Source organism: Ictidomys tridecemlineatus, chromosome 16, assembly GCF_052094955.1.
Source record: "Ictidomys tridecemlineatus isolate mIctTri1 chromosome 16, mIctTri1.hap1, whole genome shotgun sequence".
NCBI classification, from domain to species: Eukaryota; Metazoa; Chordata; class Mammalia; order Rodentia; family Sciuridae; genus Ictidomys; species Ictidomys tridecemlineatus.
Genome location: NC_135492.1, coordinates 7,768,497 through 7,788,150, shown reverse-complemented (window position 1 = coordinate 7,788,150; position 19,654 = coordinate 7,768,497). Strand labels below are relative to the sequence as shown.

The window sequence follows — 19,654 nt, the reverse complement described above, 5'->3', positions numbered from 1 at the left end:
TTTTTATGTGGTGCTGAGGATCGAACCCAGAGCCTTGCACATGCAAGGCAAGCACTCTACCACTGAGCCATAACCCAAGCCCCCAAATTGTATTTTTTAAAGATTTTTTGAGTTGTAAATTGACACAATACCTTTATATTATTTATTTTATATAGTGCTGAGTATTAAACCCAGTACTTCACATATGTTAGACAACCGCCCTAAGACTGAGCCAAAACCCAGCTCCTGAAAATTGTATTTTTAAGATACAGTTACTGCATTGGGAAGAAAGTAGTGGGAATAATCTAAACAACAACAAAAAAAAAGAATCAAGACTACAGGTCTAGAGATAGCTTTTGAAAATCAAAGGGAGGAGGTAGTGAGGAGGGAATAAAATTAGCTAGGTAATTTTGAAGGTAATAATAAGGAGACTGAGGTAATGCATTTCAGCTGGTTTCACTATATTTGCCTTCAAACAAAAGTGAGAATTACTAGTTCAGAGATGGTTTTAAGCAGGGGAAACTGTTAGAATTGGGGCAACCAGCCACTTTAATTCCTTTGCTCCACAACTACCAAATAAGGGGTGTATTGATATCAGTATTTGAGATCAGAAACATAGCTTTTAAGAAACATGGTACATTTAAAAAGACAATTAGTTTTTTTCTTTAATAAAACCATGGCTTTGGGCATGCTAGGAATGCACTCAATTACTCTGCCAAGTCCTTTTCTCTAAATAGCTAGTATTCTGATATGACAGATATTTTATGAAAATCTTTGAAAGTCTAAGAAGTTATATCAAACAAGGCTCATTTTGTAAACAGCAGACTCTTTAGGTTAATTTGTTGAATACCAAAGCTGTTATTTTTTGTATATATGCTAATGAATTTGAAATATAAAAGGTTTTTCATGTCTGATAATTCTTTTGCATTTCAGTTCACTTTTCCCCTTTGGATTACCATATATTAATATTTTATGCTTATTAAAAATTTTTATTAGATACAGTTCCTATGTCTTCTCAAATGAATGAATCAAGAAACTTTGAGTGTGTCAGACAAGAGGATATATTAAAAGAAGATACACCACTGTCCTCCATGGGTATGGAAAAATGATTATTTTAATAAGTGTATACCAAAGCTGATCATTTCTCAGAACTTTCCTCCATGCAAATGAATTATACTTTCCACTTGACGGTTATCACAACTTTGGACTTAGTATATTGTAGGACAAATGGAGGAACAGGATACATACCTGTAATAAAGTTAATGAAATGATTGTGACAGGCTACATTAAACATACCTGCTGTTAAATTATTTTCTTTATTTTATATATTTATGCCCCAAAGTTTCTCCTTTGCTCCTCTGATTAGATATCCCCATTCCCTCAATCAATCCACACCTTCTCTTGGCATGTGTGCATTCCCTATTATATTTGTGGTAATTGGAAATGTAATCTCACTTTTGAAAACTTAACTCAATGCTTAATTAAACTAATATTGGATGTTTTTCTTCAATATATTTGAATCATGCTGCTGTACTCAACAAAAACCAGCAAACACAGAAGTCCAAATGTTAAAATATTATTTATCAAAGCCAACCCTTGGAACTTGACTCCATGTCAATTCAGCAGGAAGGTGTGGGTGATTTTGTCATATTCATGTTTTGTGAATTGTGTATCCCTTTTGCTTTTCAGTATTTCAGAATTTCACACATCCTGTTGTGCAGGTAATTATAAACTTCTATGTTTATCTTGAATTATTAACTGTGTATAGTATAAAATGTACAACACGTATTTAATATCTACTTTCCAAACCCATACAGCCTATCTTAGACAGGAGGTATTTTCTTCAAAAGAATACAGTGGGGACAACAGAAGAAAGGATATGCAAATCAGGTAAAAATATATATATACATATACATACATACACACATACATACACATTCCAGTGTCTATATTGGCATACATGTTTAAAATAATATCTTTAAAGTCACAACAAAATGATTTCTAAAAAAATCTTTATCTCAGACATTTTTAAAATTAAATTTCCCAGAATTCTTATACCTGTTAGGTGAATTATGAGGCTCTATTTTCCTCCAAATTTTTATAAAAACTTATTGCATAGCTGCCAATAATTTCCAAATCTTGAGAGATGAACATACAAATATGTGTCTGAACCCAGAGATTAAGTATAGTGTGTGAAACAAGACCCAATCAAAATTTAATTTCAATTCTAATATAATACCCACTTTATTGAATACTTACATTGAACCCGTATTGTACTTTATGCAGCTGAAATTCTATGTCCTTCATCAGTTGTGATTATCTCTGTATTAAACCATACAAAGTATTATTGTGTATTCTTTATATTATTCATTTTCTATAAAACTAATAGAGTATTTTTAGGAAATTACTCTTTTATGATTTTTATTGACCCAGAGTTGTAAATTCAAAACTACTTACACAAACCACTTTATATATTCCCTCTTTATGCTTTTCTTTCTTTTTTGTTTGCTTTTGTTTTTAGTTTACTTTTCAATGGTGGGGACTGAACACAGATACTTTGGCATGCTAAGCAGTGGCTCTGCTTATTCATTGGAAGGTTGGGTAAATCCAAGATTCAGGAAACTGACCCCCAAGCACTAAAATGAGTCCCTTAACATACAAAAATGAGAAATTTAAATATTACATGCTAAACCCAAAGAACTTATACAGTTGGTGTGTTTTATTCTACATGCCATTTGAAACCTTGTGTAACAGTACAGAGCCTCTTATTCCAGGGACCCAGCTTTGTCCTTTATTACTTAATGGAACTTCATTCTACACTGGTCCCAGAAAAATGATATATCCTCTATTTTTCATGGAACATTTTTTCCATTCTGGCCTGCTTCCCTCTATTTGGCACTCCTGCCACCTTCTTATTCGTTTCTGCTCATGCATATGCTCTCCACACTCATCCTATCTTCAGCATTTAGAGCCATCTAGCTACCACGCAAATGTGACTATGAACCTCTCTAGAAGATAAAAGGCCATCTTTTAAAATTACCCAGAAATCTTTCATGCATTCAGCCTAACACTTTATCCTTTCCCTTAATTTTACTGTCATCTTGATGGCTCCTCACCAATCCCTGTATTTTCAGACAAATACTGACCCATTTAATGCTTCAATCTGTGTCTAGCTACAGCCTTTTAAGCTTTCCCCATTTTCTGCCTCTTATTGGTAACCTCATTCCTTTAGTCCCTGCTGAATCCTAGCTGTAGGAAAGCCATTATTCCTGGCACCTTTTTACTCTATTCTCATAGGGAACATAATAATTCTCGGTTCAAATAAACTGTTGATGCTAAGGTAATATAAAAGAGGTCTTCTCAAGTTCAGGAGCCAAAGGGCTAGATGGGAAGGAGTAATTTACAAGTCAACTGGTAGGTATCCAGTTGAACAGTGGCTGAAATGCTGAGACACCTCAAGGGGGTAAAAAGCAGTTTATGACAAGGAGATTGATAATCATGCAGGACTGAACAGACTAAGTCTTACAGAAGAACACATTTGTTTAGAGTAATGTAGAAAAATATTGCATATGCAAGATGTTCATTGATAACAGTATAGTCTAAGTCATTGTGGAAATGACTATTGATGAATAGTTGTTTTTAAAAGTTACTGTTATGGGGAAGAGAATACCAAATTGTGTGTATCCCCACATTTCTATAGTGTTTTTAAAATTTAATTCTGGCAAATTTTCATTCATCTTGAGTGGATATACCTTTGAGATATTCTGGTTTCTTAAACCTGGTGATACATAGTGTCTCCTCAGGTAGACTATTGAAGTTTTATACCACTAAAAATATTCCCTGAAAAAAATTCTCTGCTGGGTACACTGGATCACCTCTAAACACAGCTATTGGGAGACTGAGACAAGAGAATGGCAGTCTCAGGCCAAAACAAACACTTTAGAGAGACCCAGTTTCCAAAAATAAACAAATATACAACTCTGGCAGAGCTCTTGCCAATGTTGCAATGTTCTAGGTTTAAATCACTGAGTACACACAAGTATACCACACCAATAAACAATTAAAGAGGTAATAGCACCTAAAATTCAAGCTTATTATTACTTTTTATTTATGGCAGACTATCATTCTCTCTAAATGTTCTAAGTTGTTTACCTAAATCTACATACATTTTTCAGCTGAACCACTTTGGTTCTCATCATCTGAAGAAGAGGAAGAAGGTCTTGATGACACCAAAAATAAGCAGCCACAGGTGTGTTCACTCAGATATATTTTTTTAAACTTCTGATTTCTTACTGTATTCCTTGTTTTAAGAAAGTCAATATGGGCAAATTTGATTACCTTTCATAACAGTGGTTTGAAATCTAAAATGATAATTTAATATTGAAACCTAATAGAATTTAACTGGTTATGAATCTGAAAATAGCGTTAAAATTCAGGATAACATATAGATAAATATTATCCTTGTGATTCGGGCAGATTTTTTTCTGAATATTATTTGAGTTTCTGTTTTTTAACCCCTGAAAATGATGAAGAAGTTAAAATTAGTGGTTTTGCTAATAACCATTTTAATTAATGAACATAGATAGTGATGATGGTCATTGAGTACATTTATGGTAAAAGATGGTCCTTCCCAGTGGCTCAGTTTTAGTTACATATAAACATAGAAAATCACACCCATCTCAGGTGCTCTGTGGGTATCACAGGCAGAGTGAGTGAAAAGACACACATACATGCAGATCCTAATCAGACAGTAATTTCAGACCAGTTTTTCTCATACACTCAAATGTGCATAGCTCACATACCCAGCCCATGGATGGCTGGTGAAATCCTTGAATTCATTTACTATTCTAAAAGCCAAAATTCTGGGTTTCATTTGGTCTGAGGCTCTCTATGGTGCCTCTCCAGGTTTTCTTTTTTCCATAGCTGCTCTTTTTTTAACCAGAATGCACACAGGAGCCAATATGACTCAAGCTCTGAAAAATAGTCAGGAAGTGCTGTACATTTTTGTGCTGTCATTTTTCTTCATTGGTGTACTTTGTAGTTCTCTCTTAGAGGAACATGTTGTTTACTCTACCCAGATCCTGTGTGTTGCTTTCTAACAGTACCATAGAAACATTTCTTCACCCTACTTTGTCATTTTATTAAACTGGATTTTCTCTCAGTGAAACACTTACTATAAGCTCTTTAGATCCTGTGAGACTGTGATGACCAAAATGAGGCAAGTCCAATAAAGTATTATTCCTGCTCAACATCATATAATTTCAAATCTCTTATCACACTGAGTCTCATAAGTCTGTTATTTAAAACATGTAATGCAACATAATATTAATTATATTTCTCAAGAATGTTTAATTAAGTATTTAATGCATTCTCATCTTGTGGGGTTGTGATATATGGTTGTTTACACTCTTAGAATACATGCATTTATGTTATTAAATTTTCAGGGAATACCTTTTCTATGATATCCATCCTGCTTTTACCAAATCAGGAGCCATTGGAAGACAAGAGTTCAGCTTCATCTGAAGTACAAATTCTAGGTTGCCCTGTGGAAAATATGACTGTACTTATCTACATTTTAATTAGCTGCTTTCAAGACCAAAATTTGGGTGATGTCTAAAAGAGTGATAGTGAAGTTTTAATGTAGCTCATTGGGGTCCTTTATTTTGCAGGTATTTTCTGAGGGTGGTCCACAGATGTGCATTTCTCACTCATCTGTAGAGAAACATTATATAGCAAAAGAGAAAGCAGATGGACATGCCCATGGTAAGAACTACATACTCTACACAGTTCTTTGGAAAAAATATTGATTTCTAACATGAGTGCTGATTTATTCTAATACTTGGAAAAATGAGCCTAGTAAACAGGTAATAATGAAAAAGTGAGAAAGATAATGAGTTTTCTCTCTTAAGACCAAAGTCCAGCAGCAGGTTATAGTGGAAGTGTCCCTCTTAGTTTCTATACAAGACAGGCATAGATCATAGGGGAGTTGGAAATTGTGAAGTAGAGAGGATAAGGGTGAATACACATTGGGAAAGGCAGAGAGAGTGAGTGCAGCGAGTAAATGAAGGAAAAACAAGCCATGAAGGCTGATAAATTTCAGTCATGTACCAGAATAAAAAGACCACCTGTTCAAAATGTGGAAGGAAAGTGTGAGTTTCCAGTTGTGCAAATGACTCAAGGTGAGAATATTTTTTCTCACTGCTCATTTCTGAGTTGTCATTAGAAAGGAATTGACATGTGAAGAACTGATCATGAAGAAAGGAAGTTTTTTTTTCTTTTTAAGTGAAATGTTCATAAATCCATGTGTCTGGTCATAAATTTATATAAAACAATATTGTAATTAAAACAAATGAAAAATAAAAATACCTATATCATAGACATTCTTGTCACTACCTGGGATGAAGCTAAGATGGCAGACACAAAAGTATGGGAAGTGGAAAAATGTGCAAATTGTTTTGGACTGATACCTAAATTCATAGGTTTTTAAAATATTCTTTAGACAATTTGGAAAGGAGAAGGGAGAATAGACACTGAGAAAAGCAGAGAGAATACAGTGAGTAAATGAAGGAGAAAGGACTTCTTCTAATATTTCAGGTTTGGGAACATCATTGGGTGGAAAACTGGCTCTATTATTGTAAGGCATTTGAAGGCAGGGAAATGAGAAGCAGACTAAGTGCAGACCCAGACTCTCAGACTCTAATAGATCATCTGTGGGGATCCCTATTCAAAATGTATACTCTGACTTACCTGGCCTGGACATCTATGTTTTCTTCCATGTAAGGTGATTCCAATGATCACTATCTGCCGGCCACCATGTAAAGTGGTTAGGAGAGAATTTCCTTTTAGTAAAACTAAATGCAGAGCAACTGGAACATCAAATGTAATAAAGTTATTGCATACATCTATTTTTTATTCTGATCTTGTCTGTTGGCAAGTGATAAGAACTCAAAGTATAGAATTTATATTTCTTAGGTCTAATCCTTAAATTGGGAATTAAGAAAGAGTGGTGGACGTGGGTTGTAGCTCAGTGGTAGAGTGCTTGCCTTGCATGCCTGAGGCACTGGGTTTATCCTCAGCAACACATATAAATAAATAAACAAACAAACAAACAAACAAACAAACAAATAAATAAATAAATAAATAAATAAATAAAATGAAGACATTGTGTCCATCTACAACTGAAAAAAGAAAAGAAAAGAAAAAGCAAGAGTGGGGATAATTCATAGACAAAATGGAAAATATAAAGAATCAAGACCAGAGATCAAGATGTTGCTTTTGAAAAGTTCCTGGGAAGGAGAAATGTGGAAGAAACAAAATAAGATAGCTGGGTAATCTTGGAGGGAATGAAGGGGGAAACTGAGAGCATGCAATTCAGGGGCTATCGGTATATCTATCTTTCACAATATGTGAGAGACTGTAACTTGTCCATCATTTGAATCATGAGGGGCTTGTAAGTTGGGGAAAGATTCCAGCCATGACCATCTTTTCTCCATACCTATCAGACATACTGCTTGCTGTGGTTTAAATTGAGTCATTCTGAGGAGCAATATTACATTTCAGAATCATTCGTGATTTTTAATGACAACTCTACTCTTTCTCTTCTTTCCTCTCTTCCTTCCTTCCTTCCTTCCTTCCTTCCTTCCTTCCTTCTTTTCTTTTCTTTCTACTCCCTTACCTCCCTCTCTTTTTTCCTTACATAATTATTTTCTGTATTTATTTCCTATTTGCCTGAAAATAAAATTTTGATCATGGGCATTCTAGAAATTCACTTCATTACTGAGCTACATCCTCATCCTTCAAAAGCTAATTATAATTTTTTGATAGGCCTGGCCTTTTGTGAATACACTTAAAACACTGGCAAGTCACACCAAACCAAACTCATTTGCAAACAGAACTCTTTATACAATTTACTTTTTGAATACCCAAAATCTTTGTCATATATGCGTGTGTTTGTGTGTGTAATAATATATTATTTTTATCAGATAAAGCTGTGCTCTTCCATTTCAACTTTCCCTTTAAATTTTTATGTCTCAAAAATGTAAACCAATTAACCCTTATTTCTCAGATGTAGAAACTATCTGTTCTCACACAAGGGGATCATGAAAATCTAATCTGTTTAAACCAGAAAATACATGAATAGAGGATGCACAAGAGGAACCAGCATCCCACCTGAATATAAGAAACAAATAATAGATGTCATAGCTTTCAGTGTCAAAATATGTATATCAACTGACTCCTTCAGAAATCTTTGTTGAGAAATGAACCTAACATTTCCCTGGGATCTGAACACAGCTTTGGCCTTACTAAACAAAAATGAAAGGACAAATGCAGTAAATATATACATACTTAAAATTATAAAGATTAAATCTTTTCAATAGTATTTCAGAAAGATAGGTTCAATGGCTTGTTTTTGTTTTGACTTCACCTTTGCCATTGAATCTCTTAGAGACCATCTTTGCTTCTCCACTAGAGGATTGTTGGATTCTCCATCAATCTGTATCTTTGCATTGGCATATGTTTCCTTGTCTGTTTTATTTATGGTCATTGGACAAATAATCTCAGGTTTGTGAAATGAACAGCATGTTTCACAAAAACTATTCACAAAATTCCTTTAGTCACATGATTGTTGTCAGCCAAACCAGCCAGCACAGAAACCCAGGAGATAGCATAATTTTTAGCACAGCTGAACCATGGACCTCAGATGTGTGTGGAGGCATCTGTAATGTATGAGTTGTTTTGTCCTCTTCAACTTTGCTTGATTATATACCCCTTTTGTTTTTCAGCCTCTAGGGATTCATCTGATTTCAGAAAGGTAATTAAATTTCTATATTTATTCTAAATTATTAACTTTGTAGTCAATGAAAAATACACTCTTTATGTACTATCTTCTTTCTAAGTGCACCGATCCCATCACAATAAAAGAGGTGCTTCCACGGAAAGGATTAGGCAAGGTGAAAGAAAAGACAGTCAAATTGGGTAAGTTTTACATTAAAACACTCCAGGGAACACAATGTTAAAACACTTGAAATGCTACCAGTGTTCTCACATGTAAGGTGGATTTCCCAAAGAGGTGGGAGGATTTTCCTCACAATGTCATCAGTAGTCACAGAAAATGATCTCTCCTCTGTTTCTGGGAATATCCCCTCTATTCTGAGTTGTTTCCCCTACATATCATATTATTACATTCTCCCTATTTCCACCCTTTGGAGTGAACTAGCTACCATGCAAATGTAACCATAAGCATCTCTTTAGAATGTGAAAGGTCAACCTTCTGAAATTTCTTAGAAATATTTCCTGACATGACCCAAGCCTCATTCTGTATCTTTATACCTTTCCTCTGCCTCAACTGTCCTCTGGCATTAGGCCTCACCTATCCTTTTATTCTGAGACAAATCCTGATCTATTTCATACTTTTCTCTGTGTGGGCCTACAGAATTTCATGCTCTCACCATTTCCTGCTCTCTGGCTACTCACCTCTCGCCTGTCTTTTTTAGGGGTGAGTAGCCAGATAAAAACACCATCCTTGGGGGCACATTTTCTCTGCCTTCTTAGGTCATTTTCTCTGACACTTCAGCTGGTCACATTAGCTTCCAGACACATAGGTTCCCCTTTGCCCTTCTCACTGGAGTCACATGGGTATAGTCTAGCCTGCACCAGTTTTTTCTACCTTCCATGAGGCACAACCTAGGTTCCTTGATAGGCACTTCCAGGATCCTCATGTGTGTGTGTGTGTGTGTGTGTGTGTGTGTGTGTTGTTTAGAGGAACTGAATCAAAGAAATACTGTTGCACTTTTTTCAAGGATGGCTATGGCTTCAGCACTCCCATCACTCTTTGAGAGAAGAGCATGCTTTTTAAGCACCAGTGCATAGTGCATCTTTTTGTCAGATCACTTTAAGCAATATTTTTGATCTCAGGTTTCTCCTTAGCATGGCACATCATGGTACAACTTAGAATGCAAATTCCTCTTTTCTCTCTCCCTTTGTCTGAGGCACATCTGCATGCAGGTTGTAGGGTTTTTTTGTTTATGGTACACATTTTACTGAATCTCTGGACTTTTTCAGTGTTCAGAAATTTTAGGGATTTGAATAAAATCCCTCTTTCACTCACTTTGCTGAGAAGCTCTTCACCAACTCTTTGGTTTCTCCATGCAATAGTGCAGCTTAGAATGCAGCTTACTCTATACTAACATTTTCCCAGAATCAGCCCTTCTTTCTATGTGTATTTTCAAGCTTGTTTCTGAGCAAATTTCATTGATCTTGAGTAGACAAATCTTGGCAATATGGTTTGCGCTGAACCTTGTATCCTGTCATTTCTCTATAAGATGTGTGTTGAGGATTTGGATCAAGAAAAAATACTCCCTGAGAACTCAATGTTTGTTGGGTGCAAATGGGTACATGTTTATTCACAACTACTTGGAAGTCCAAGCCTTGAAGGATGGCTGTATTCAGTCCACTCAGAGGACTCCAGTTGCCAATTAAAGTGGCCATGGGATAGAAATAAATGATAGAGTATTTGACAAGAATGCATGAGTTTGTGGGTCCACTCCCAAGGTGTATACACAAAGAAAGAAAAATAAATAAAAACTGTGTAAAGTTGAAACCAGTAATTATTTACCAAATATTAAATTTAATTGGAAATCACATTTGGGAATATTAAGTTGTTCTGGTTTTACAATTATCCTTTTCTATTTGGATTGATGTTCACGCTTTCTAATGCAGTTCTAAGGAATGTGAGTAAATGTATTCATTTATCAGCAGAGACCCATTTTGACATGACTTCAGAAGAAGAGCACAAAAGTTTTGATGATGCTCAATGTACCCAGTCTCAGGTATGTCAACATATAAAGCATTTCTTCCTGTTTCTTCTTGTTTTTCTTTCTTGAGGAAAGTAAAGGAGGCCAAATAAAAATATCTTTTAAATAGACTTTTGGAATCCAGGCATTTATATTACTAATTACATCTAAAACCACTCTGAACTGGTTAGAATCTGAAAATAAATAGCATTAGTAGTCCTGTCAACTTATAGCTAAATTTACTACGTAATGGAGGAAAAACAATTCTAAATGTTGCTTGTGCTTCCACTTGCAAAAACATTTTGAAAAATAAAATGTTGAGACTAAATTTGAGACTGACAAATAACCACCTGGGTTATGAATGGTAATGGTCACTGACTGCATTCATGTGAAAGGGTGATGTTGTGAAAGGCTCAAAATTCTAGTAAAATTCAGTAGTTATTTGCTACAAGTTGAAATATATATATTTATATATATTAATATATATATTATATAATATATATATATATATTAACTTTATACCCTGGTTAATGTTTCTTTGCTATTTTTTATTGATTTTTAAAAAAAATAAATGACAGCAGAATGCATTATAATTCTTATTACACATATATAGCACAATTTTTTTATATCTCTGGTTGTGTATAAAGTATGTTGACGCAATTTCTGTCTTCTTACATGTATTAAACAATTTTTCTGTGGTGACCTTTTCATTTTGTTTCTCTTCCTTGCAGAAAATTCAGTCAATTTGTTGAATAATTTTTTTTAAAATTTCTTAGTATAATAAAGAAATGTATTTGTGTGCATTAATGGGGAATGATGGAATTTAGAGATGCTATCTCATCTTTTTTCTCACATTGCCAACATTCCTTGTGTGAGATTTAGCACACATCTAGATTTATTTTATTTGGCTGGCATATGTAGGTCCTTGGGTTTACAGCTTTCCCTTTGGGGTGTATCCTGGGCAGGGGCCATATCTCAGTGTCAAATCCCCAACTGAACACCTAAATTTCATATTTTCAAACAAAAACTTTGTTAGTTCATTGTTTAAAAAGTGTAATCCTATTTAATATGAAACATACTCCTCAAAATTCTTTAAAATAAGACTCGAAAGCCTTCTCACATTTGATAGTGAATTCAAAGTCGGATGAGTTACAATGAATATCATTCCTCCCGTCCTTTGGGGTGTATACACCTTTGTTAGCATGTTGTCAAGGAATGCCTTTTCTATGATATCCACCATGATTTTACCAAATCAGGAGCCATTGGAAGATAAGTGTTCAGCTTCATCTGGAGCACAATGCTAAGACACGCTATGGAAAGTATGACTGCTCAGTCTGTAGTTATCTACATGTTAGTTAGCTGCTTCCAAGACCAAAACTTGGGTGATGTCTAAAAGAGTGATAGTGAAGTCTTCATGCAGCTCATTGTGGTCCTTTATTTTGCAGGTATTTTCTGAGGATTCTCCACAGATGTGTGTTTCTCACTCATCTGGAGAGAAACATCATAAAGCAAAAGAGAAAGAAGATGGACATGTCCATGGTAAGAACAACATATTCTACACAGTTTTTTCTTTGGATAGAATATTTATTTATAACATGAGTGCTGATATATTCTAATACTTGGAGAAATGAACCTAGTAAACAGGGAATAAAGAAAAAGTAAGAAAGATAAAGAGTTGTCTCTCTCAAGACCAAAGTCCAGCAGAAGGTTATAGTGGGAGTGTCCCTCTTAGTTTCTGTACAAGAAAAGTATAGACCACAGGGGAGTTGGAAAACTTGAATTTTTATGTTGGAAAGAATAATGTTCTTCACATTCTACCTGCTTTCTGTTCATTGTTAATTTCTCAGTGTATTTTCATTTTCCTCAGGGAATCTTTTCTAAAGATCAGATTTATGTATTAGATCACAAACCTCTTTTCTAATATCTGCCTAAATTATAATGATCTTTTTTGTGTCTGTCTTCTCCATTAGATTTTAAGCTAAAGAACAATAGGGGTCTAATCTCATCTGCTATATCTTCAGAGTTCAGCATATTGTGTCACGTGTTTTTATGCACTCATTGTTTTAGTGTATAAACAATGCATGTGAAATATACAGCATTCATATATTTAAATTAGTCACATATTTTATTTATATCTTCTTTTTTCTGACAGATTCTGTTAGCCTATCGAAAACCCAGAAAGCAGTTCTATCACTTCAAAGAATAATAAAAAGCAAAAAAAGTCACTGCACACAGTGTTCACTACATTTTGAAAAAAATGCACAACTGGAAAACGAGATTCATGAGCTAAAAAAGAGGGTATCAGAGTTTAAGCAAGAAAATATAGAATTGAAACAACAACTTCACAATTTGAGGTATTATATCCTAGGTTGAAAGAAGGAGTGAAATCTTTTCCTTTAATCCAATAAAATAAGAAGGACAAATTTTTTTTAACTACTGCCTCATCTGTTAGCACTTTGCAAAGGAGAAAACGTGAATAAATTATAAAATACTTGCAAATATGATAGCATATTATTAAATGTGATTACTTCTAAAAACTAAGTTCATATTTTTCCCCATCACAATTTTAATGTCTCTATGGAACCCCATCTGCTAGTAATCTATTTATTTAACAAGCATAATTTGGGATTGTTATTTGTTTATATTTTTAACTTTTTATTACAATTAATATTTCAAGAAATATCATTTATAAAAAAATCATTTCCTACTCAGATACCATAGCATGTGCCTATAATTCCAGCAGCTTGGGAGACAAATATAGGAGGATCAAAAGTTCAAAATAATCCTCATTAACATAGCAGCAATGTCCTAAGCAAATTAATGAGACCTTGTCTCTAACAAAAGAAAAAAAAGATGAAAAAGACCTTGGGATGTAGCTAAGGGATTTAGCTTCTGGGGGTTCAATCCCTGGTACCAAAGTTGGGGATGAGAAGAAAACAAAAAAAAATAACTTTCCATATTTCTGTTTACTTTTGAAAAACATTTCAATATAGAGTTATTTGGTTAAAGTTGGGAAACTTTAAAAAGATTACAGGATTTTTAAATTTCTCTCAAGAAAGTTTGTATTCCACCAGAGAGGCATTTCTCACTGCCCTGAAACATGTTATATACATTTATAGTTTTAGGCTGATTTTGGGGATCAAACTCAGGGTTTTGTGTTACTAGTGTGATGTGCTAGTGCTGAGCTAGATACTAGGCTACACTTCTAACATTAACATTCATTAAAAAATGAAATGAAAACAGATTTTTTTATTCAAATTCATTCTCATTCATAAATTTGTTCATATTTCTATATTGAAAGGACATATACTTTTTATGTTTTTTAAGTATACATGACAGTAGACTATATGTTGACATAAATTTATTTTTGTTATGTCTTATATTCCATTGTGTGTGTGCACACACATATTTTTTAAGGTCCCATCTTGTTCAAAAAGGGATTTTGAGTTTTTTGTAAAATACATAATGATCAAAAAGGTAAGTTGAGAGTGTTACCATAAAAGAAACATAAAAAGTATAATAACAGGTATTAGATTATTTATCCCAGTTCGAGGTTATAGTAATACAAAAAATACATGTTTTTATATCTTTATTTTATTTATATGTGGTGCTAAGGATCGAACCCAGCACCTTACTCATGCTAGGCAAACACTCTACCACTGTGCTACAGCCCCAGCCCCAAAAGACACATATTGAAAAAAGAATGTCTGAATATGCTGTTACACTGTAAGCCAATTATAGGTATGCCTAATGACATATTTTATAAAAATGAATGATATTACTACTGAATTCATAAGTTTGTATATAAACAATGACTTTAAAACTTATTTGACATGAAATTATCTTTTTAACTGGGGAGGACCTATGATTGTGCAAAAAAATTACCTTAAACTTGTCAATTTACCAAATCATTTCTAATTTACTTTTCTGTGGTATCTAAAAGATTTGCTAGTAATAGAAACTTATCAAATAACAAACAATCTTCTATTATTGACTTTCAATTATGTGTGTTTTACACAAGATTAAAGGAGAAATTTAAAATGTTAAACTAGAAAAGCTTCAGAGAACATAAATTTTTTATTAAGATACTAAATCAGCATACAAAGAGCCAGAACATAAAAAGACATTTTTGGTTTTGGGCAAAAATCAATTAAAAGGCATCCATATTAACTTCAGATATACCTTAAAAGAAGATGAGGTGAAGAGAAAAAATGATATGTTACATGAAAAAAATAAGAACCCATTAAAAGAAAAAGAAACAGAATTTAACAAAGAGGATCAAGTGAGAAAGCAAGCTGAAATCTCTGTTTGTACAATAGATACAGAATTGGAGACTGCAAGAAATCATTTTAATCAGGTAAATGAACGTTCAGTAAAGTTTCAAATTTTTACTGTATTTCATTTGAATTATTTATAAAATCTCTTTAACTTATTGTATATGGCCATGTTTCACTTATTGATGGCAATGTGGTCTGAGGAATGTGCTGTTTGGCAATTTCACCAACATGCAGTCATCATGTGTGTGTGTACTTCCACACACTTCGGACATCTCCCACAATGCCAGGAAACACAGACTTATAGGACCTCCATTTATATGCAGTCTGCTGTTTCCCAAAGCATGGGTATGTGGGGTGTGAAGTACTATTTTGATTTAAAACACAATGTTCATTATTTGGCAATAAAAAAATTAAAAAAAAGATCTGACAAACCAGAAAAAAAATACCACAATGTTATCTGACTCTAACATTAAATGATAATGTTTATGACAAAACTAGTTACAGCAAAACTTTGCATCTGGTAGTTGTTCAGCATTTGTTTTCTGAATGAATGAAGAAGTTTAGTTTAATCACTGACATAAATACAAATTTAGGTGTTTTATGTTAAAATACAAACTAAATATCTATGCACCTATTTAAATCATTTTTTAAAAAAGTGTTTCACAATTACATTTCTGTCTGCATTTAAGAAATGTTTTTTTTTTAATTTTTGAATTTTTTTAAAGATAGAGAGAATTTTAATATTTATTTTTTAGTTTTCGGCGGACACAACATCTTTGTTTGTATGTGGTGCTGAGGATCGAACCTGGGCTGCACACATGCCAGGCTAGCGCGCTATCATTTGAGCCACATCCCCACCCCAAGAAATGTTTTCACTCACCCAAATTTATCTGTCATTTGTGCAAGTGAAATGTAAGACATTTACTCATAAAGAATAAATCTACCTTTTGGAATTATTTTTTAATCTTGAAGGTCCCACTCTTAAGTTAATCTTTTAGATTTCTGTCACCTGCTGATATACAGCCAAAACCTTGCTGAAATAAATTTGTAGATTTTAGCAGAACAAAATGAATCCTACAGACAATTTCTATGAGACCCTAATGACAGAATTTACAATATGAAATTTCAGTAACACATTTTTGCAAACAAAAAGAGATAGACATGGGCAGAAAGGAAATCTTTCCTGAATTATTTTCTTCTGTTTTCCAATGAGAGAGAGAGAGAGAGAGAGAGAGAGAGAGAGAGAGCACAATTTGCCTATGTTTTTAGCCTTGTGCTCCTTTTCAGAATTGTGATACATTGTTCATTGATATAGATCATGTGTTTAATGCTGTTCCTACATTTATAATTTATCAATAGATGCAATTCTCATTCACAGCTACAAAATGTTAGAAAACAGAATATGCTAGGAATATTTTTAGGAAAAGACCTTGGAGAACTTTTGTTATGTAGATGTAGAGCTAAGGCTCTTACTATGGTCTGGTTGAATACATGAGGTGTCAGATTGCAAACTTATTCTTCTTAAAGTTAAGTGTTCTTTTATTTGCCACTGAAGCCATCCCAACAGATATGTACATAATAAAATATTTGGAATTTTTAACGGTTTAAGGGGTAGATCATACGATCCTAAAAGTAGATCAACAAAGAAGTAGTGAATTCTAATTTTTATTTATTGTTTTTAGGTATACATTACAATAGGGTTCTTTTGGTGTGTTACACATACATAGCATATAACTTGTTCTATGTAGAGTTTTTCTGGTCATGTATTCATATGTGAACATAGGAATGTAATGTCAGATTCATTCTACTATATTCCCCTCCCCTCTCAGCCCTCATTCACTTTTGCCTAACCATCAAACTTCTATTCTTTTATCCTCCACCCTTATGTGTGTTACCAACTACATGTTAAGGAGAATATTCAGACTTTGGATTTGGAGGACTGGATTATTTCACTTGGCATGACAGTGTCCAGTTCCATTCATTTGCCAGCAAATGCCATAATTTCATTCTTCATGGCTGAATCCATTGTGTATATATAACACATTGTCTTTATTCTTCCATGTGTTGAAAGGCACCTAGGTTGGTTCCACAGCTTAACTTTTGTGAAGAGATGCTATAAATATTTATGTGGCTGTGTCACTATACTATCATTGGAGTATACACTGAGGAGCAGAATAACTGGGTCAAATGGTCGTTCCATTCCAGGTTTTGTGAGAAATCTATATACTGCTTTCCTGAAAAATTGCTTGGTGCAATGTATGAGTCAATCTTTTACCCACATTCTCACCAACATTTATTGTTACTTCCATTCTTTATATCTCAGTGTAATTTTAATTTTCATTTTTCTAATCGCTAAAGGTGTTGAACATTTTTTTTATATACTTGTTAACTGTTTGTACATATTTTTCTTTGAAGTGCTTGCTCAGTTTTTTGTTCATTTATTGATTGGGTTATTTTTTGTTTGTGAGTTATTTTTCGAGTTGTTTATATATTCTGGAGATTAATGCTCTATCTGACATGTCAGTGACAAACATTTTCTCCCATTCTATATGCTGTCTACTCACATTCTTGATGGTTTCCTTTGCTGTAAAGATACCACCCCATTTATTGATTCTTTATTTTACTTCTTGTGCTTTAAGTGTCTTTTTGAGGAATTCAATTCCTACACTGACAAGATGGAGTGCTGGGCCTGTATAGTCTTGTAATACGTCTAGGGTCTTTTATCTATTGTCTAGGTCCTTGATCCACTTTGTTTTTGAGAAATAGAGCTTAAATTTTTCCTATGACATATGGGTTTTTAGTTTTCCCAGCACAATTGATTGAGGAACATATCCTTTCCCCAATGCATGTTTTATAGTGTGTTTGTCTAGTATTAGATAACTATATGTGTGGGGTTTTCTCTGTTGCTTCTCTTCTGCAAAGTTATTTTTTTTACATTGGCAAACTAACTAATCACTTAATCTATTCTTTCATTCTGGTATAATGCAGATTTTTTCAATCTTTATTTTTTTTTCTTTTTTTTTATAACCAGGAATTGAACCAGGGTGCTCAACCACTGAGATGCATCACAGCCATTTCTTTATTTCTTTATTTATGAATGAGTCAAGGTCTCACTGAATTGCTGAAGACTGGCTTTGAACCTGTGATCCTCCTGCCTCAGTATACTGAGACACTGGTATTACAAGCATGAGCCCCTGAACCTGGCAGTTCTTACATTCTTTAAGTTATAATTTTCTTTTACTCTCATAAATCCATCTTCTTAAATTAACTTTTGAACTCTTGGAAATTTATATTTTTATAAGCTCAGAAGTTTACATCTAATTTTTCTTCTGTGGGTATCTATTTATTGAAACCCTTTCACCATATTAATAAACAGGTTTTTCTTTAATTTCTGTGAAAATTATGAAACATCATTTTATTGAGTGCTAGCTAAATGTATCCTTGGTTTTATTTAGGTTTCTCCTAGTGATGGGACAGAGAACAAGCTATTGCATAAATATCACAAGAAGAAGGATGAGGTCTCTATGAAGAGACTGGAAATGGACACAGTAAAATATCAGAACCAGGAAAAGAAGTGCTTTGAGAATACTGAAATTTTAAGAGAAAAGAATACCAGCCTTCCATGGACACAAAAGTTGAATGAGGAAACACTTATGGAAATATTTCAGGACAATGAAAAGTTGGGTATTAGGAAAGTTGAGAATACATCGCAAAATTTCACACCTGAGAGTGAAAAACAAAGCACAGAAAGACCAGAAACAGATAGTTCACAGGAAAAAAAGAATATTGATGTATCTAACCTAAACGGTAGTAGTGAGTTTTCTTCCCAACAGGTTCCAAAGTCTGAAGTAAAAACAAGTGACCTAGAAAATGAGCTGCATCAGACAAGAGTAATGACTTTGGCTACAGATCAAATAAACAGACACCTAAACCAAAGACAGTGCCAACTGAAGGAGATGGAACACAGGTATCAAAATGAAGAAATAAAAAGGAATGAACATCTCAGAAAGCAGGAAGCTTCTAAAGAGAAGGTATCTAAACTACAAAGAGAAACTACATTGCATGAAGACCAGTTGCGTGACTATCAGAACAAAGGTGAAAATAAAATAGATGGAATTATTAATGTCCAAACCCAATTTTATGATGTTATAAAAAAACTTCAAGCTCGGAATGTCAGATATCGTCTGATGCTGGAAAAAAAATATTTGGAATTAATCAATGAAACTAATCATTTAAAAGAACAACTGGATCAATATGGAAAGGAGAAAGCAGAAGAAGTAAGTATCAAGCAAGATATCTTTATAAAGAGTCTTGAAAGGAATACTCAAAGTGATATCTGCTTATGGCTAAATGTTGAATCTTGATGAATATAAAAATGTAGATATTATGAATGTGTTTCTGTATCAACACAGAACTACAACCTGTTGTCTAGCCAAAATAACTTAGACCTCATTTGCAGCATGACCAATCTGTGTTTAAATTGCTGAGATTTCCAATTTCCCTGCTCTGATTCTTACACACTGTGTACATATTTTAAAATAACTATAGGTACTCATGTGTCAACTAAACACAAAAGACTTAGTTAAAATGTATTTTAATATTTAA

General features: G+C 33.7%; 1 protein-coding gene across 1 annotated transcript in view; it reads left to right on the top strand.

Annotated features, from left to right (window-relative positions):
- The window catches only part of LOC144371428 (ankyrin repeat domain-containing protein 26-like), a 56,446-nt gene extending 37,033 nt beyond the window's left edge, over window positions 1–19,413 (top strand). The window contains exons 5-8 of the mRNA XM_078033748.1: window positions 4,155–4,228; window positions 5,649–5,742; window positions 14,930–15,129; window positions 18,505–19,413. Of these exons, the coding sequence (XP_077889874.1) occupies window positions 4,155–4,228; window positions 5,649–5,742; window positions 14,930–15,129; window positions 18,505–19,413 (1,277 nt within the window). The remainder of the gene's footprint in view (window positions 1–4,154; window positions 4,229–5,648; window positions 5,743–14,929; window positions 15,130–18,504) is intronic.
- The last annotated feature ends 241 nt before the right edge of the window (window positions 19,414–19,654 follow it).